Raw genomic sequence first — 20,969 nt, 5'->3', positions numbered from 1 at the left:
GGAGTTCACTCCCCTGGGCGAAACAACCAGCAACCTCAGCGACCATGGCCGGCAGCGAAACCAGACAGGCATTTAGCAGAAAATGGGCAGGCAGAGCACGGTGACAGGAGTGTGGGCACAGGTCGTGAGAGGAGGCAGCTGATGTCAGGGGAGTGTGCTGACAGGGGAGGCGCCTCAGACCCAGATGGGCAGGCCTTGCCCTCCCAGAGAAGGCGATGGGCAACTAGGAAGGGTGTGCCAACCTACTGAGACTGCGCCACAGAGTGGGCCCTTTACCAACTAGGGCTTGGGCACAGGGGTCGGGTACCGATGTGGAATCTGGGGCCCGAGCCTCAGCAGCAGAAGAGTTGGAGCCCAGCTGGGCTTGTCCAGCACCAGGTGTCTTGACCCAGACTCTCGGAATTTTGGACTCGAGTCTTAGACTTGCTTTCTGGGATTGGTCCTTGGCCTGCGCTGGGGGTGGGGCGGACACTGCCAGGGACTCGGAACCACGGGGATCTGGCCAGCCCTTCTGGGAAACAGAAGGGAATAAATTGTATTTATGAAAGTAATTAGGTGTCTGTCATCAGTTCCCACTGCAGCTAGCGGGAGCAGGTGAAGAGGAAATGCTGGTGTTGGGATGCATGAGGTGGGCAGGCTCCCCATCACCCCCTTTACGTTTTCATCTCCTTTGTAGGCAGTTCCTGGGCAGGTGCTCACAGCCCAGCCAGGTTCCGAGGAAAGGCCATTACCTCTTGATTTAAGTGAATGAAGGTATCTCCATTTTTTCCCCAGAAAAAGCTTTTGAGCCCCAAACAATCAATTGTTCCATCTTTCTGACTATTCATCAAGACAAATAGCATCCAGGGGGGCCGAGTTAAAGGAGCTGTTCTGCTCTGATTTTGCAGCCCCTTGAGAAGACGCTGCCTTGTCTGGTGCCCCCGGGGAACAGAATGGAGGAAGGGGGCCCTCGCTGTTGCCTGTGGAGGTGGCCCTGTCACTTGCTCTCCTCACTGAAGATGATGTCCCTGGTGCTGGCTTGCTCCCAGGCTGTGGGTGCCGTGTCGTTCGCCGAGGCGGGGGGCACTGAAAGAGGAGCCACGTGGAGACAGAGCATGATTAGCTTAGTTTCAGATGTGACGAGTTTGAAGGACCAGCGAGTCATCAGGCAGAGAGACCCAGCAGGCCAGCAGGTGTACAGATTAATGGTGGAGATGCCGACCTTCTCATGAACTGCCTGCCCTCACCCAAGCCTTCAGAGCCCCCTCCACTGCTGCTGCCCCTGCACCAGAACTGTGGTCGGTTCCACAGCTGGTTTATTGTAAGAATATGTTTTAAAGATTTTACTTATTTCCTATTAGAGAGAGGGGAAGCAAGAGAGAAAGAAAGGGAGAGAAACAGCAATGTGTAAGAGCTACGTCAGTCAGTTGCCTCTCACACACCCCCAAATGGGGACCTGGCCTGCAACCCAGGGGGGTGCCCTGGCTGGGAATCAAACCGGCAACCTTCCAGTTTGCAGGCCGCACTCAGTCCACTGAGCCACACCAGCCAGGGCTATACGAATATTTTTACAATTAAATAGTACAGAGAGATTGAGGCTTGCTATGATTCTTTTTCTGAGGCACCTACAGTTAATAACTTCCCCAATGTTTTATGCAAAAAGCTCGCTCATATTTCAGTGAGTTTTCATAGATGTATGTGGATATATATGTAAATACACAAGAAGATCCCCATACCAGGGATCCCTATACCATCTTCCTGTTCCGTGAGCTACTTCCTTCATGTTCTACTGGGTTGTGGTCAGTGTCCCGTGTCAGCACTTAGAGACCCACACAACCCTTTTCAATGGCTGCATGGCCTCCTGTTATGCGACAATTTCAACAGTCCTCATCTTGACCTTAAGCCTATTCTCAAAATACATTTGCTTTTATAAACAACGATGCAGCAAAATACCCACTTAATACATTTTTAGGCAACAGTCCAGTTATTTCCTTAGGAGAAATCTTAGCTGTGAATGCACACTTCAGGTTTTCACACAGATTTTCAGGTTTCCTCCTGGGACAGCTGTGTCAGTCTCAGCTCCCGCTAACAGTGGGGCGAGTGCTGACTTTGCCCACGTGCCCTGGGCATTGCTCCCTTCCCTCCTCGTGCCATTATGATAGGTGAAAAATGCCATCTCGTTGTTTCTGTTCGAGTTTCTTTGATCATCAATGTAGATGAACCTCTTTTCGTTTGCTTACTAGCTATTAATGCCCTCCCCACCCCAACCCTGTGGCTGCCTATTCGTATCCTTTGCCTGTTTTTTTTTTTAATATTGAAATATTTATTTGTCTTTCTCTTAAGATTTATAAGTGTGCTTGCATATTACAGATATTAATCTTTGGTTATATGTTGCAAACATATCATAACCCATTTTTACTTGTCTTTATTAAAAGTAGCTTGCCATATCTTTTGTTATATCACAGTGTTTCGTTGTTATATAGTCATATCGACATCAATTCTATCTTTTATGGTTTCTGGCTTTGGATTATGCTAAGAAAAGCTACCCTGTCCAGAACTTATAAACATGTCTTTCTGCGTTTTCTTTTAGTACTTTATGTTTTCCATGAAAGGCAGGCCTGATGAGGTCATGTCTTTGCCTGCTGTCCCAGACCAGCAGGCCTCCCAGCCTCACGCAGCAGCTGGTCCACACACTCAGCATCTCTGGCCCGGCTTTGGCTGATGTCGCCCCTGCTCTGCACCCTCATCCATCCAATACACCAGCCATCCTGTAGGCTCGAGCTCGGTCCCAGTGCTGGCTTCCGTCTAGCCTGCCCTCCTTTGGGTCTCCCCTCACCCCCTGGGGAACTCCTAAGCATCCCTCAGGAATCCACTCACAGGCACTCCCTCTAAGAAGCCCCCCTCCATCCCAGTCAGAGAGAAGTGCTTCCTTGGACCTGACACAGCCCTTCCATTCCCTCCTGCTGAAACCTGGGGATTGTGTTTCCTCTCATTTTGAACTCATGAGCTCCTGGGGCTGGGTGCAGCTCCTGACACTTAGTATAGTTCCTTGTGGCAGGTGCCGAGCCTGCTTCTGTGATCCTTGCATCCTGGCAATGTGCTAACAGCGTAGAGGCTTGGAGACAAAGTAGAAGTACCCAGGTAATAGTGATGTCCTTGTTCAGGTAGATGATAAGGGCCTGACCGGACCAGAGGCTTTGCTAAGGAACAAAGTTAGTAGGTAGAATTGAAGCATCTCCTGAACGTTCAACACGTGCGTAAGTCAAAGTGTCAGCCCACTAGCATGGTTCAGACCTTCTGAGTCCATAGAATTCCCCCTACTTGTTTCTTTCCATGAAGTTGTATGACTTGGGGTAGCCATCACCTCCGTCCGTCAAGTGGAAATAGCACACCACCTCCCAGGGCAGTTGTGCTGTGGTTTCAATTAAATGCCACGTGTCAAGGGCCTTCATGGCCCCTAGTAGCACTGGGCACATGTTCTTGGGTCACCTCCTTACCTCAGTGATGGGGTCAGTTACTGTCTTCTGACTGATCTAAAGCAGGGGTGTCAAATTCATTTTCACGGGGGGGGGGGCCCCATCAGCCTTGCGGTTGCCTTCAGAGGGCCGAATGTAATTTCATCTCCTTAACAGTTAAGGAGTAGTTACATTTATACAATCCCAAAATTATTTTGGCCCTTTGAAGGCAACCTCGAGGCTGATGTGGCCCCTGGTGAGCATGAGTTTGACACCCCTGATCTGAAGGATTCCTGGAGAGAGAAGCTGAAATCAGTTTTATTACTGGTTCCCACAGAGCACAGCTGCCCTGACAGCTGGTCTCCATCGGCCCCCACCAGTCTCCGCTCTGCCCCGTTCGCCCGCCCCGCCATTCTCCCTGTCGTTCCCAGTCCATTTTCCTTTTCCTCCACAGAAGCTTCATTATTCAGTCCTTGCCCAGCCCTGCTCCTGCCTCCTCCATCCTGTGGCCCCTGCTGATTGACCCACAGCATCTTCATCCCTGGGTTACTGCAGACGCTGATCTCCCGGTCCTCCCCTGGTCCTCAGTCACAGCCCCCCACCCCTGAGTGCAGTCAACCTGGGCCAGGTAAAGAAGCAGGAAGACCAGCCCCAGTTCATCCCCATCTCCTGCGCCTCCCTCTGAATTCTCCAGGCTGTCCCACGCCTTCCATTCGCATGGAGAAGCCCGAGCCTCTGGCTCTACACCCCTTGGCTTCACACCTTGACTCTCCAAGCTGCTTCCTCATCTCAGTCTTACCTCTCCACCCCAGGGCTATATATATATTTAGTCTGCTTGCCGTTCCCAGCCCGTGCTTGCTTACTTCTGCCTCCAGTCCCCCCACCCCCCCACCTCTGCCACCGGGAATGCTTGCTGGCTTTCTTCTGCTGCCCCAGGCTTTGTAAAAACACCCTCCCAGCCCACACAGAGCTCTTGAGAAGACTTCCCTCCTATCACTAATAGCCTGTTACTATGGCCGATACACACACACACACAGTGTTTTCACACCACTGTCTCATTTGATCAGTCCTGCTTGCTTCCTTCAGCTAGCATTTAAGGGGTCCCTTCTGAGTACCAGGCCCATAGAAGGATAAAAGAAGGTCCAGGCTTTGCTCTCAGGGAATTCCAGTCTAATAGGTACAAATCCCAACCCAGTTTCTTCAGCCACAGTATGGGGATAATAATGTCTAATTACCTCATAAGGCTGTTATAAGGTTTATATGAAATGCTGCATGAGCCTGACACCTGAAGAGTTTAACAGCGAGGATGTGCTGATGTGCCCACCTTGCAGCTGAGAAGACAGGCTTGGAGCAGTTGTGGACCCGCCCAGAGTCATACAGCCCGAGGGCCAAGGCCAAGGCCAAGTATGATGCTCCAGGCCCTGCCTTACCATTGGACCCTCCATTTCCTGCCCATGCTCCCCTTGCATCCGTCATGTTCCCACCCACTGTTCTCTGAAACAGGCCTCTGAACTGCAGACGCCATCAGGGTAGTGGCATCACTGCCCCAGTCAGGGGCACAAGGTCACTTTCACCCACAGTCCTTTCTCTCAGTCTCCTGTGAGTTCCCCTTTGGCCCAGTGCTTGCCGCTTGAGCCCGGCTGTCTCACTGTGTGAGTGTGCCTCTGGCAAGGAAATGAGCAAGCCTACAGTGGCTCACCCGCCTGGATGCCCATCACCTCACAGCCGGTCCCATTACTTATGTATTTCCACACACACGGATGAGGTCTGCTTCTCGGGCTCCAGGAATTCTGGATTAGGGTAAAAATGCCCGTTTGGCTGAGTGAGGCAGAGGCGACTCAGGTGCCTGAGAAGGCAGCTAGGTGGCAGAAGGGGCACAGAAGGGGGGATGTCACTGATTGGAAAGCATCAGCGGTGTGACGTCAGTGACAGCTAAAAGCATTGCATGTGGGAGAGAGCTGGAAGCACATTTTAAGTGCAGGGGGGACTTTCTGGGACCTCTGTGCAGGAGTCACCTCACAGAGTCTGTGCCCTTCTGAAGTCTGTTTGAGTCGAGAGCCCAATCCTTTCTGGAGGTCTCCCAGGAGGTGGCAGATGAAAGCAAGACTTCCCGAAAGTTTTCAGCTTACTTCATTTTCTTTTCAAACCATATAAATGTATGTGCATGGTTTAAAACGCCATATTTATTTTTCATTATAAAGTCAATATAAGCTTATGGAGAAAGTGGGGAAAACTAGAGGGGAAAATTACCTATAACCCCCTAAGACAAAGCTTGTTGTTTGCTTTCATCTGGCCTGGTTTCTGTGTGCACACATTTACGTGGTTATGATAATAGTTAACATTTCATTTTTGTACTAGTTTCTTAGTAAACTAGTAAAATTTTTTTAAAGGTTTACTTGTATGCAGTTCTGGCTTTTTTAATGTTTGAATGTTTTATGAGATACATACAGAAAAGTGAAGAAAATATATGTAGAGTTCAAGAATACTTTAAAGCACACACCCATGCACTGCCGCCCCCCAGGTAAAAGACTCAAGAAGTGTGTGCAGCTTTCAGAAAGCGCCTCTGGTTCCCTCGCCAAGTCAGCCCCTCGGTGCGCCCCCAGAAGTGGCTGCACCCCGACTTACCTGATAATCATTTCCTGGGTCTTTCATGTTCTGCCACTCAGCCTGAGCACTGCGATTCACTGTCGCCTGATTTTGAGTGGTACGTGAATGGAATCATGCCTCATTTACTATTTTGTGTCTTGCTTCTTTCCCTCCATTGTTTGCATGATGTCGTAGATGACTGTAGAAGACCCAGACCCATTCATACTCATTTTCAGTTTAAAAGAAAAAAAATAGAAGTTTTATTTTTCTGTTCAATTTCTTCCCCAAACCGGGACTTTCTCGGGTAGCCCAGGTTGGTGATGCTTTCCTAGCTGGGAAAACACATTGTTTCCCCTGCTGTGACCTTTCCCGCCTGCACCTTTTCCTGCACCGCAGGTCTCAGACCGAGAAGGGCCTGTGCCCACCCCCTCCCCACCCCCGTCGTGGCAGTGGGCGCTGGCCCCTCCGCCCTGTGGCTGGCATTCTAGGAAACCCTCTCTGGGCCACTGGAGACCCTTGAGCTGCAGCTGCCACCCTTACAAGGAAGTGATGGAATTCCTTCTGGGGCCTGGAGACAGCTGAGGGGACCACGGAGAGCACAGCAGGCTGAGGAATCTGCCAGAGGGTCAGCAGGGGGTGGGGGGCTGCTGATGGTGACCCTACCGGTCACCAAAGGCCTGGTGTTCTCTGGCTCCAGCATCAGTCAGGGATTCTGGTCTCCAGCTGTGCCCACCCCCCTCCGCCCTGCAGCCGCTGGGCTTGCAGGAGAAGGACTGGGCTCGCACTGCCCGCTATTCGGGGTGCCGGGCCCCTGTGAGCCTCAAGTGCAGCAGCTCCCAGCCCCAGTGAGCGAGTGGGCACCTCGAGGAGCTGGGGTGCTGCCCCAATGCCAAGGACTGTGTGGGTGGGCCCGCCCGTGTCGACATACAGAGAAGCCTGTCCGCACACTTGCCCACATTCTCGCTTTGTCTGCCAACAGCTGCCCCGTTTCTCTCTCCGCTGATCTGGGTGAACAAGTGGTCTGCAGCTCCACTCCTTACCACCCTCTCCTGGCTAATCCTCCGGAATGCGGCTTTTGCCCCTGCACACTGGTGCTGGTTGCTCATCCCGCCCAGCCCCACTGCGGGGGGGGCACGTCAGCTGAAGCCGAGGGATTAAAACCTCTTACTTGATCTTAGCCTGTTAAGAACTTACTCCCCCTGGACTGACATACACCTGCCCAGAAGCCAGGCCCGCTTCTGGGCTTCACGTGTGGCGGCTCTTTTGTCCTAAGCTTGTTTTCACCCTTTCTCAGGAGCAAGCCCTTGCTCACCATGTGGACACCCATTTCATGGACAGACCGGAGCACTCTTGCCTCTGTTCCTCTAACTGCCCTGCGTGGGCAGCCCTGGGGCTGGGCTCTCCCCACCTATTCGGTCACATTTTCCCTGTGCTGCTGGGTGGTGATAAAGGTGGTGGCCATATTGCAGACTCAGATGCTTTATGGTCTTGTACATGTGACCCCAGATATGAGCACCTTGGGCCAGCCCTCACCTGGCACCCATGGGCTTCGTCCTGCCCAGCCCTGGGTGAATGTGTCTCAGGGTGGGTGTGACATCGGCCACAGGCTGTCTGCTCTCCATGTGCTTCCCCACCAGCCCGAGCGGCCCTTCCTCCTGTCCTGGTCCCACATCTCAGGTCCCCACTAGCCTGTGGAGAGGCCTGAGCCCCAGATGAGAGATGGACCGTCCCCAGTTTCTCTCCCCACGGCTGGCTGGCTTCTGCTTATAGAATACCTCAAAATGTTTTGCACAAAACTCCCAGGTGACCAAAACCAGGCCCACCACTCCACCAGCCCTGCTGGACGCTGGCGTTGGCCTGAGTTGGCGAGAGAAGCCCAGCAGAGCCCCAGATTCCGGGATGGTGGGTGGAGATGGTGTAGTTGGTTTGGGACAGGCTGGGTGCACTACCTGTGGAACATCCCTGCAGCACACGTGGTCCAGTGGGCACTTGGATGGTGTCGAAGTGCCCGCACTCCCGCACCACGGGCACTGTGAAATTAGGGGCTTCGACACCTGCCTTTGGGAAGCAGAGGACTCGGTGGCAAAGAAACCGGTCAGGGCAGGTGGAGAGTCGCAGCTGGTGGTCCTGGGACAGTGACGGCCGAGATCTCATCTTCTTTCTCTTAGCTTGTCACCTAACTGTTATCAGTCATCAGTTCATACACACTGACCAGGGAAGTAGTGACCTCTGGGGAGGGGCCTGTGGAATGGGGTGAAGGAGGTGCGGGGACTTCGACAGCGACGGTAACGGTGAGCTCATAGGTGTGCGCCGCGTTATTCTCTGTGCCTTACATATATATCATAAATATCATTAAGTCTACTCAAGAGTTGATGAAACCGGTTAACTAATTATAAAATTATACCGTGCCTTAATATTAGTTAAGCTCGTCTAGAGCTTTAGTATTAAGAGAGCAGTTTATTATTTTTTAAATCAAATGTGTGAACTGTAACGCTTGGCTGTTTCCCCCACTCCCCTCCAGCTCCCCACCCTGGCCTTTGCGTTCTGTCGAGCCTTCCTCTTGTTCACGGTTTCCAGTTCAGAGAGGGTCCCTTGCCACAGCAGTGGCCCCAGGACACTGCAGGTGTAGCACCTGCCAGCCCCTTTGGGGACGGCTCACCTGTCATTCTTTCCGAGGTGCCGATCAGAAGGAGAAACATAGCTGCGTGTTCTCATTTTCTTTGCCAGACCACTGCCATACGTTGCCCTTTGCTCCTCTCCCAAATGTTATCTGCCCGGAGCAAGAGAAAAGCCGTGCCATTCCGGGCATCCCCAGTGCGGCCCAGTGCCTGGCGGCTTCACCCCTCCACTCACTACCCCGGTTCGCCATTATGATTGGCTTAATAACACCACGAACACCTATGAACTCACCTTTAAGTGCCACAGGCCCTTCATGTCAGTGGACAGTTGCGTAGCCCTCATCTCCCGTGTTCTTTGATACCACGGTTACCATTGTCTGTAAAGTCACACATTTTTCTGTGGATTCTGCCAAAAGGAAATGTGAGTCTCAAACCAATGCCTGTTAAGAGGAAATGTATGTCTTCATTCAATCCCTGTCAGATCGATGTTAAGGTCTTTTTGCAAGAATGTCACCTTTGCGCCATCCTGGCCTCCCGTATCTGTGCGGAGCCCCCAGGGCCCCCGCAGTCCTCCAGCTGAGCTGCTGGCAGGACAGATCGAGCAGGCTCTCCTCGTCTCGCACCTCCCTGCAGGCACAGGGGAGCTGTGGAAGGTGATGACAGAAGCAGGCAGCTCCAGATCACAGTGCTGGGCTTGTCATTTCCTTGGCAGGGCTAACACTGTGCGCCTTCTAGGAGTGTTGTGGGGGGGGGGGGGACCTTTCATGACGGAGAAGCAGCAGCAGCCGTCACCTTCACTTCCCGCAGCAGGAAGACCCCTGCGCCATTCATTCCACAGCGGAGCTGCTCAACAGCAGCCAAAAGGCAGGGGGCGGGCAGTGCGGGGAGCTTTCTGGTGCCCAGCAAAAGTTGTTAGACAGCAGCAACTATTACTATTTTAAACAGGAGGAGACTTTCTCAAGAAAGACTGCACTCCCAAGCTATAGTGTTATCCCCCACCCACCAGTAGTCCCTGTTTCCCCAGCCTGCACATCACCTAACTCCTCACTGGCTCAGGAGCATGAGGAGCCCGTGCCACGGGATCAGGAAATCGGGGGGCGCAAGATGTGCACATTCGGATAAATCTTGGCATGTCAAATAGATCCATCATCTTGCTATGGGAGACATCATTGTTTCCTTGAATAAATTTAAAAAAAATTAAATCCCTATATGCACAGCACAGCACCACCCCCTTAGTCCTAGAGTGGTTCCCTCGATTCAAGGTCATTGTTGGTCAAGTCCAATAGACTAAAAGGCAGACTCGAAGCTCCATGGCTCTAGAATTCCCTATCTCTGACTTACGTTTTTCTGATAGCATTCAACTATCTGGCACATTTTTTTACTTCTGCCTGGGAGGACAGACATATGGTTTGAATTCTTTCATTTGCATAGACGAAATTGCTGGATGATCAAAGTTTTTGATTAAACAAATAAGAATGTGCGGTACAGCCAGGAGTCTTCCCAGGCGGTGGCATTTATTTGAGGGCCCAGTTGTTACTTGATGATGGTTCGGTTGTACTGTTCATTGCTGCCTCGTGTGGCGTCTCAGTCAGCGTGGGCTGCTGTCACAGTACCGCAGGCTGTGCGGCCCGGACAATGGAAATGCGTTTCTCCCAGTTCCAAAGGCTGGGCCGTCNGATGATCAAAGTTTTCGATTAAACAAATAGGAATGTGTGGTACAGCCAGGAGTCTTCCCAGGCGGTGGCATTTATTTGAGGGCCCAGTTGTTACTTGATGATGGTTCGGTTGTACTGTTCATTGCTGCCTCGTGTGGCGTCTCAGTCAGCGTGGGCTGCTGTCACAGTACCGCAGGCTGTGCGGCCCGGACAATGGAAATGCGTTTCTCCCAGTTCCAAAGGCTGGGCCGTCCCAGACCAAGGCATCAGCCAGTTCAGTTCCTGGGGAGCACGTTCTTGCTTGTTTGCAGACAGTCATCTTCTCCCTCTGTCCTCACATGGTGAGAGAGGTCACTTGTCTCTTCCCGTAAGGGAACTAATCCCGGTTATGGGGGCCCCACCCTCGTGACCCGAATACCCGCCCAAGGTCCCATATCCAAATGGCCTCACACTGAATTCGAGTTTCAACCTATGAATGTGAGGGGAACATAAACATTCACTCCACGTCATGAAGTCAGCCAGCGGGCCAGATACTGGCTCACCAGCTAACTTACGTTCTGGAATAAAATGGGTGACTTGAAGCATCATAAATTAGTGAAACTGACCCTGATCCCCTCTCGACCCCTGACTGTAATACTCTACATGTGTCGTCCCACCTGGAGCGGAGGGACACAGTCACAGCCCGTGGCTGGTGCAGGGCTCAAAAGCATGTATTTTAACAGTTGTGCTCAGCTTCTTTCCCTCTGGGGGGGACTCTCCTCGGGTCCATCCACAGTGTCTCCCCGACCACCTCACTCAGCTAAATTCACACACTGAGACACAGACAACAGAGAGGCTGCGGAAAAGGATGTCAACAACATCTTTTCTTTGTTTAGTTTAGCAAAGACTAGCAGAGAAAGCTGTAGAGATGATGTGCGATGCCTGGGGGAGGTGAGAAGCACACGAATGTCAGTCGTCAGCTGCAAGGGGCACAAACCACAGAAAGTTATTTCTCACAGGTCTGAAGGCCGGGAGTCCGAGTCAGGTGCCAGGTGACAGTTCGTTTCTAGTGAGGACACTTTTCCTGGCCGGTAGATGGCCATCCTGTCTTCTCTTGGTGTCCTCATGGGGTCTTCTGGACAGTGTGTGGTGCTGGGGTAGGAGCGGGGACAGAGAGAGAGCACCCTGGTGTCTCTTCTTAAGAGGGCACTAATCCTATCTGATCAGGGCCCCCCACCTTGATGACCTCATTCAACCTTAAAAACTTCCTTAGGGCCCCAGCTCCTAGGGCAGCCACCCTGGAAATGCGGGAGGACACAAACATTCCGTCTGTAACAGCCCGAAGACAACCGTCTGGCCTTTCAGTCCCTGCTCTGTTACAGACGCGTTGTGTGACTTTTAGGAAATTCTCTAGCTTTCAAAAATATGGACTCTGGGAACGCAATCTGGAACATAGAAATCTGAATCTCTGGGGGTGGGGCTTGAGCGTAGCTCCTTTTCAAAAGCTCCTTAGATGAGCTCACTCATGTGCAACTGGCCGAGGTAGCAGACCTTTTGAGGCAAACACAGGAGGCGGAACTGAAGCAGAATCCATCTGAAGAGTGATGTGAATTAAGCAGCCGTGGGGCTTGGAGAATTTGGCTCTCTGAGACACGCCTCAGGACCCCCTGACATCTTCAGGACCACGTGGTGCAGGGGACATCGGCCATACAAGACCTCTATCTGGGTTTGACTCAGATACTTAGTGGCCATAAGTCCCTTACTTAGCACTTTCAGCTTTCTCACCTGTAAAATGCCAGTCCCAGGCTTTCTCTGGAACAAATTGAGACAGCAGATACGAAAAGGCTTTAGAACCCACACGGCATTTCAGGAAGGTAAACACTGGTGTTTCTTTGGGTCTCAGCGTCACCCTGACTGCCACTGTGTCGTGACTTCCAGTGAGTCCCACTGTGAGGTCACAGGCCCCAGCTGGCTGCAGGACCGTTGTCCTCAGGCTGTGGAGAAACTTCCTCCTCGTCCCTACTCACTTCACTCGGCCCATAGGGTCTGGGCTCAGATGGTAGGGGGTGGAACCTCGGTGGCCGTGGAAAGGGACTTTGACCTTGACCTCTCTCCCTTTCTGTAGGAACATGCTTGCCAACTCAGCCAGCGTGCGGATCCTCATCAAGGGAGGCAAAGTGGTGAATGATGACTGCACCCACGAGGCGGACGTCTACATCGAGAATGGCATCATCCAGCAGGTGGGCCGCGAGCTCATGATCCCCGGAGGGGCCAAGGTGATCGACGCCACCGGGAAACTGGTGATCCCTGGCGGCATCGACACCAGCACCCACTTCCACCAGACCTTCATGAACGCCACCTGTGTGGACGACTTCTACCACGGGACCAAGGTAACGCTCCCCTTGGCTGAAGGGGCCCACCACTTTGGCTTCTGTTTCTGGGGCTGCTCCAGGCTAGACCCAGGTGAATTAGCCGCCCCCATTGCATTGCCAGGAGGAAGAGGGTGCTCTCAGGGGGCCACTGTGGCAACAGAAATTGGAAATGCCAGGTTAGATGTCATGGATTTCCATGGTTACAGAAAAGGGTGCATTGAGGCCTATTTTGCGGATCACATCACTTATCTCTGCACCCAGGCTGGGAACTGACTTTTTATATTTTTATGTTATGTAATACAGACCTAGTGGAAGAAGAGAATTCGCCAGTGCGTTTTATTGTCCGTGTATGTGGTGAGGGTGGGGGGTTGGTCTGATGGGCTCCTTTATGAAAAGCAAAATCAATTCCCTAAAGACTGTGAAAAACACGTGTTTCTTGTAGATGACTTTAGTGGCAGAAATGATGAAACAGACATGGCTATTGTAACTATCTTCTATTATCTCTCCTAGCTTGTTTGCTATTTTTAAAAACAGCTTGAAAAATCCCGGTAGTGGGTCCGCTTTCAAAGGGCATTATCACGGACCGTACTGAAGTTATTGAGCTGGGCCTCCGCGACTGCGTGCTCCTGAGTACAAAATGCAAAAATTCAGACCAGTGAAACAAATGGAGTAGGAGGACATTACATTTTGCGAAAGGAGCAACAAGCGGGTTCTTGTACCTTGCCTCTGTGCTCCATAACCTCTGTCACTGCTGTCACCTCTTCACATTGTCATAATCTCTCACATACCAGCCTGTCCCTGGGCACCAGAAGATGGGCTTCTTAAAGGCCCAATGACCTAGAACCAGAGTAGGTACCCAGTAAGTGTTTGTCAGGTGAATGAGTGAGGTATTCCTCCCCTCGTGGGCCTCCTCTGCACCCAGCTATGCAGCAGAGTCACCTGTGAAGATTTTTAAATGCAGAACTGAATCAGAGTCTCAAGGGCCACCAGCCCTGGCCCTGGCAGCAGCAGCATCTTGTCCTGTCTGATCTACAAAGGACTTGCCCTGTAATATTTCCTGGGCAAGAAGGTCCCATAGCTGTAGGTCTGTGTCCTTTGTTAGCCCACAGCCTCAAATTCCCATGGCCCTGCACCCTAAAATCCTACCCCTTATCTGCCTGGAGTTCTCAGGGAGCCTTTTTCCATGCTTAGGGCTCACCCCCTAGGGGTCCATCTTCCTGGAGTCTCAGGCTGCTTCTGCTGCTGGCAGCCACTGACAAGGCCTCGCACACACACCCCCAAAGGGCATGGCCGGGGCTGCTAGAACAGGCAGGGGCTGGTCTTGTGGTCACAGCTCTATGGGCCAGCCCACCTCAGGCAGATGGCCCTTAACGTCTCCCTGAGGATATGCCCCCTTCCCAATCCAGGGGCAACAGAACAAGCCCTAGGAGGTTGTGCTGAGGCAAGGGTGCTCCTAAGCCTACTTCTCTGGCATCTGGGGACACACCTGCCCACTGGAGCTGAGCCCAGGGAAGAGAGGTGGGAGGCAGACCCTCCCTATTTTCTCCTCTGAGAATGCTCCTGGGCCCTGCAGGTGGTGCTTCACTGATGAAATGGGGAGCCCCACCCTTATACGCTGTCAGGGTCCTCTTGCAGTCAGTCTGTCCCTTCTGAAGTGAGTGAACATATCTGGTCCACCATCTCATGCACTTGCGCCAGGCCAGTGTTGTTCGTGGTTATGGCTGGTATTTTTATTAAAGTGTAGCATAAATACCAAGAAGTGCATAAATATTAAGTATACAGCATCGTCACAACTGAGCCCACCTTGTGACCCGCAGGCAAATCAAGAAACCAAATTGAAATATAATTCACATACCATGCAGTTTACTATTTAAAGTGTAGAAGTCAGTGATCTTTAGTATATTCTCTGTAAATTGGTTTTGGCTGTTTATGTAAATGAAGTCAGGCACCCTGTGCTGGCTTCTTTTGCTCAGCATTGCTTTTGTGAAATTCCCCCGTGTGGTCATGTGTCACGTGCTTTCACTGCTTTATAGAGCGCCACTGCGCGATATACCACATGGAGCACTCACTCATTCTGCTGCCAGTGGGCATCTGGGCCGTTGCTAGTGTGAGGCGATCGCAAATACATGTCTTTTGGCAGACACATCTCTGCACACGTTTCTACGGGGAGTATTCCCAGGAGTAGAATTGCTGGGACATAGGTAACATATGTTCGGCTTTAGGAGATACTGCTAAATCATGTTCCAAACGGATGGTAACGGTGTGTACTCCCAGCCGTCATGTAAGAGAGGTCACAGTATTTATCATCACCACGATGCTGATAACCACACCAGCCCATGTTGGGTCCCTTCTGTAGCGTGCTCAGGCCTTGCACCAAAAATTGTAGCTTGGCCCTGGCCAGGTGGCTCAGTGGGTTAGAGCATCACCACCGTTACAGGTTTCATCTCCAGTTGGGGACATACAAGAAGCAACCAATGAAAGCATAAATAAGTGGAACTACAAATCAGTGTTTCTCTCTCCCTTCCTCTCTTTAAAATCTATTTTTTTAAGAATGTAGCTTTCTGGTTATTTTCCCCACTTGGAAGACCTTTAGTCGGGGCCAGATGCCACACCGTCGCTACTCTCTACCAGTCTCTCGGAAGGCAGGCTGGCCTTCTTTGTCTTATTTTCTACACTGTCATCTGCCAGGGCCTCATTAGCCCACAGTGACAGCTTTCCCCTGAGAGCCTTTAGCTTTTTTAGCCCATGAGGGCCTCTGCACATGGATCTCTGAGCAAGGTGGTGGGTAACTCTTGATCTTCCCCAGGCCTGCATCCGTGGAAGCAGGTGCTTCTGCAAAACACAGAAAAGCCCCTGTGTGATTAAAGACCTCAGTTCTCCCAGTGCCTGCGGGTTTAGGCTACCTCGGGTACCCCACCCCCACCCATGCCAGGCCCGAGTTGTGGGGAATGCCCCAGCTACCCTGGCCCCTAGTGTCACCTAAACAGGTCCTTCAGTCATGCCCATCCCCTGAGCAAGACTGCACCTTGCCCTTGTCCCCCTGCGCACATTGAGTTCTGTTTCGTAACACAGCCATGATCCTGTCCTCCCCGACCCCTTCAGTGGACCCCACCCAAAGTAGTCCTGCCTGGGGCCTCCCATTCTCCCGAGAACTGGCTTCCTGCCCCGGAACCCCCTCCCTTCCAGGATTTCCCCTCCGCACTGGTGCTCCTACCCCTGGATATTTCGGGTTCCTCTTTCCTCTGGTTCCTGACAATCTCCTGGGGAGAGAAAACGCTCTGCTGTTGCAACAGTGCTCCCAGGATGTGTGGGTTTAATTATTTACATGGCCTGGGACTCGCACACAGGCTGCACCCTGATAAATCGCCACTGACCTACTTAGGACCTTCTAAGAAAGGTAGCAGTGGAATCACTCGAAGCACCTGGGTTCCTAACGGAACAATAATTCCAAGGAAAAGCTCACCGGAGTGATTAGCCTAGAGAAAAAAGAGAGATCAAGTTGCATCTTTTTGTTCTTGTCTGGCAGATCCGTGGGACCTTGAACTCTGCTCCCCCTAAGCACTTGCAGGCTTGTCAGTTTGGCGGCACCAGCCAGGGCTGGGAAAACAAGACCGTTGAAGGCCTGGCTTTTCCGAGAGCATCTGGGTCTCCATTGTGCTGGGTCTAAAGGGATTTCTCTAGCGCTCCCTTAACAAGCGCTTCGCCTGCCTGCGCCTCTGTCAGAGGCTGTGGCAGGCTCTGCCTGGCTCCCCTGGCTCTGCGGCTCCTGCTCACAGCTGGTCACTTGATCCTCCTCCCACACCCCCATCCTCCCCAAGGCCCAGTACCTGGGTTTCCAGGGGTGCTTGTTAATGGCCCAGGCTCCACCGAAGACGGAGGTTGTCTCCTGCGGAGGGGCAAGGGGACGAGGGGAGGAAAGAGAACCAGTAACACCAGCTGGGTCAATAAAGGTCTAGGATTGCAGGTGGGTCATGGGGTCTTTTGTTATTATTCTGCTTAACTTGCAAGTTGTATTTATTCCTTAGTGTACATCTCATATTACATAATAAAGACTGTTAGTTAATGCACCCCACCGACTAGGTGGGAACACCAGAACCAGGCTTTTTAAACTGCAGGCACCGCCCCTTCACTGAGAGGTTGATAGTGGGGGTAGGCGTGGATGATGGAAACAAGCCTCCTAGATGCCTTTCCTGCCTCCCGCTCCCCGCAAAGCATATTAATAACCACTGTCTGGGCCAGTCGATGGTTTTCAACCCTTGGCAGCAAATTACATTAGAACTACTTGGGGGAATTTTAATTTAAATGGTACTAGTGTCCAGGCCCCACCTCAGACCAATGAAATCAGTGTCTCTAGGTCTGCCTCTCCCCCATCAGTATTTTTTTTATTTTTTTAATTTATTGATTTTAGAGAGAAAAACATTGATTTGTTGTTCTACTTATGCACTCATTGGTTGGTTCTTGTATGTGCCTGACCAGGGACAAAACCTACAGCCTTGGCATCTTGCACTGATGCCCTAACCAATTGAGCTACCCGGCCAGGGCCCCCATCGGTATTTTTTTAAAGCATTTTTGATGATTCTAACACTGGCAGGCACATTATTAAGGAACTTTCTCAGCTATTTTGACTGGCACATCGACCTGCCTATTACTTCTGTTGCCCGACTGACCCTCACCCTACATGCCAGGGCTGACCTCTGAATCCTTTCTGGAAGTGTGGGTCTACCCTGACTTTGCCAGTCTCATTCATTTGCTTCTCTCCTATTTGCATCCCAGGGTTCCATCATCGGGCTCCCAAACCCCACCCTGTACTTGCTTAGTTTCCCTGGCCATGTTCTGCCCTCCTGTCTATACCCCATAGAAACCATGTGTGAGAGAGACGTTGGCTGCGTGCGGCAGGGGTGTCGTCGAACGGAAGTCTGGCTGGGTCTCTCCCTCTTCTTTGAGGGCCCAGAGACTCCCTCTTGCCTGTGCCAGAGCCATCTGGTCGCAGAGACAACCTCCCACCAACTCAAAAGCAGTAGCAGCAGGACGTCTATTCTTGTTGTCAATCAGCAGTGGGAGCCAGATTCCAACCAGGAGGGTGCTCAGCCAGCGTGCAGTCTGCCCGGGGGATGTCCGATGGTGTAAGCAAGCTAGGATGGCCGGCCGCAACCCAGCTCCCGTGGAGGGTTCCTAACATGCCCTCTCCTCCCGCTGTGGAGTCCTGAGATATGACAGGCTAGGACATAGACGATTCCCTGTGTGCCCTACCTGCCAACCTCCTCACCAAGGTTCCCACTGATCCACTGGGCAGCCTGTGTTCTTTGCCTTTGCAGTTTGCAGTCTTGGAATTAAACCTTTAAGTGCTCCTCACTTCCTTTCTTTTTGCTTGACTCCAGTATTCTGTCCGTTGCTGTTTAATTCTGACTGAAGTGTCTTTTTAGTCTTTTGTAAAGCTCTGCAATAACATTTTCTACTTATTGGGATCCAGACTCACAGAATCTTGCTCATTAATTGATGTTCCCAAGTTCACGTATGTCTGTAAAAAGGTGGAAGGGACCTTGGAAATCTAATCCGGCCCCCTCCCATTGACAGGAGGATGAATAAATTGCCCCAAACTCCACAGGTACTGGGACCAGAATGCAAGTTTCTCGGTCTGAGGCCCTTTTCACCACACCACTTGGGGGCTCCTGAAACCCCAGAGCTGGACAGCCCCTACATTCAGACAGCCTGTGACTTCTTGGTGGGCTTCACACACACAGTCTCCTTGACAGTGAACTTGCTGGACCAGAGGAAGGCATCCCAGAACTGATATGTGTTGGCTGACAGCGCCGTGAGCACTGCCTCCTCGAGACGACGCTTTATGAAGCACCCCCTCCCCTGGGGGAGGAGCTCTGACATCAGTGCCCTGGAGCTGACAGTTTTTACCCTTTACAGACAGGTGCTGTGAGGATTAACGGGGTGATGCATGAAAAACACCAACCAGGGTGCCTGGCACAGAGGACGCGTGCAATAAATATTGGGCCCCAGGCTGCAGCATCCGCCCTTCACCCGGGGCCTGGCCTCGGCTGCCTGTCTCACAGTCTCGTAGGTTACTTGACCCACCCACTCGGACTTCGCAGCGGACTTATTCTGCTGTCCATGTAGCACCCGTGCTGCCTGTGTGCGTGGGCCAGCTGCTGCCCTACTGTGCCTATGCTTCCCGCTGACCTGCCGCCCTACTGGTCTGGCCGTGCTGGTTGGGGTCTGTCTTCTCTGAGTCACCCACAGTCACACTAGAACTCCATGACAGCTTTGTGACATGACCGCCCCTCCCCAGCCACCTGGGAGGATGTCCCTTCTCCTACCTCTTCCCGTGGCACCTCATACCGGCACAGGGGCTCTGTCAGTTTTCTCTTATTTTGTAACAAGCTACCACGGATTTAGCGGTTTAAAACAATACCCATTTACGAGCTCGCAGTCCTGTAGGTCTGAAGTCTGGCCACAGAGGGACTGGGTTCTCTGCCGAGGGTCTCACAAGGATGCAGTCCCGGTGCCAACAGGGCTGCATTCTCAAATGGAGTGCAGGGTCCTCTGCTAAGTTCACGTGGTGGTAGCACGTTTCTTGCAGTTCAAGGACTCAAGTCCCCGATTCCTTGCTGGCTATGGGCTAAGGGCCCTTCTCAGCTCCCAGAGGCTGTTGGCCTCGATTGCCGCGTGGCCCCTCCACCTTCAAAGCCAGGCTCTCACTGTGAGTCCTTCTCACGCTTCAAAGCTCTCTGACTTTAGAATCTCTTTCTGCAGGCAGAACCCGCCCCTTTAAGAGCTCACCAGATTAGCCCACTGAGATGATCGCCCTTTCTCTAAGTCAGCTGTGCCACGTAACATAACCGAATCCCGGGCGTGCTATCCCCTGTATTCACAGGGTTCCCCCCACTCTGACTCGAGGAGACTGTGTAGAGTCTGGGGCTCGGGAAGTCACCTGCCTACCTCACGGTGGTCACGTGCTGAAACACTGCCATCCCGTAGATATTTTGCCCTGGTACATCTCTTGCTTAAACCTTTTTAAGGTCCCACGTTTACCTTTTCTTTTTCATGAAATGTCACCTGGGCCATCCTCTACCAGCGTCCCGTGCCTCCTATGGGTCATGTCCCTGCTTGAGAACCAGCAATGCCGCCCTGTTGACTGAGACATCAGGCTTGGACATCTGGGTCTTCGCCCTGGGCCATGCCCCTCGGACCTCGTGCTCCCATCTAATCCTCCCCAGCTGCTTCCCAGCGCGTCCATCAGGATGAGGGCTGTCTCATGAACACCCCCACCCCCGTGGGCATCCATGCTCCCTGCTGCCATCCCTCCTCCCGACTTCTTCTGTCTTCTCACCAACTGAAATGTCCTGGGGCTTTCACACTGTGTCCTGTATAAAGTTCATCTCTTAGCTAGACTGGAGACTCAGAGGAACAAAGACCAAATGTTTTTTTTTAAGATTTTATTTATTTATTTATTTTGAGAGAGAGAAGAGGAGGGAGGGAGAAAGAGAAGGAGGGAAACATCGATGTGTGAGAGATACATCGATTGGTTGCCTCTTGCACACCCTCAACTGGGGACCCAGCCCACAACCCAGGCAGGTGCCCTGACTGGGAATCGAACTGGCGACCTTTCATTTCGCAGGCCTGCACTCAATCCACTGAGCCACACCAGCGTGAAAAGACCACAATTTATGTTTAACTCGTGACTCACCATGGAATTCGCATAGCTCTAAACACAGAGTAGCCACTCCAGAAATAGAGAAACATCCGCATAGCGTGTCGTTCTGAACACAGAGTTGACGAGATGGGAGGGGTTTGAATTTCAGCTCCGCATTTACTAGTTGTGTGATTTGAGTGAGTTCGTCTGTCTGTCCCTCAGTGTCCATCTCTGAAAAATGGGGATTACATCAGTATTTTGTGAATATGAATGACTATTCGTAAAGAACTTAAAATAGTCTTGGGTGCTGACGAAGCACCGTACGAGTGCTTGTTAAATAAATGAATCGGTCAGGCTGCTCGAGGACTGACCCCTGGAAAATCCTTTGGCGTGGTTTCCCCAGGAGTGTGGGTATTAAACTGCAAAGTATCCAATGGGCACCAAAAAACCTGGATTCCATTTCAATGCCCCGGGCTGACTGTGTGTGCTTTAGATTCCATGTGGACCCTGGTGGTAATGATGGTGACTTCTAGTTAACTTTCTCGCTTTCTTGAAAGCAGAAATAGCTAGTCCTGAACTCTGCAGGCATCGGAGCTATTTAAAGATGTCCTGCTTCAAATCGGTTAACTTGCTTATGAGCTGGCAACCTTTCTGCCACATCTGCATTGATTGGCAGGCCAAAA

General features: G+C 51.8%; 1 protein-coding gene across 1 annotated transcript in view; it reads left to right on the top strand.

Moving 5' to 3' along the window:
* The window catches only part of DPYSL5 (dihydropyrimidinase like 5), an 81,174-nt gene that overhangs the window by 21,731 nt on the left and 38,474 nt on the right, over nucleotides 1–20,969 (top strand). The window contains exon 2 of the mRNA XM_037066782.1: nucleotides 12,398–12,662. Within this exon, the coding sequence (XP_036922677.1) occupies nucleotides 12,402–12,662 (261 nt within the window). The 5' untranslated portion in view covers nucleotides 12,398–12,401. The remainder of the gene's footprint in view (nucleotides 1–12,397; nucleotides 12,663–20,969) is intronic.

This window comes from Sturnira hondurensis, unplaced genomic scaffold (assembly GCF_014824575.4).
Source record: "Sturnira hondurensis isolate 20B ecotype Veracruz unplaced genomic scaffold, ASM1482457v3 Scaffold0016663, whole genome shotgun sequence".
NCBI classification, from domain to species: Eukaryota; Metazoa; Chordata; class Mammalia; order Chiroptera; family Phyllostomidae; genus Sturnira; species Sturnira hondurensis.
Note: the sequence above shows the minus strand (reverse complement) of the source record. Positions and strands in the feature narration are given on the sequence as shown.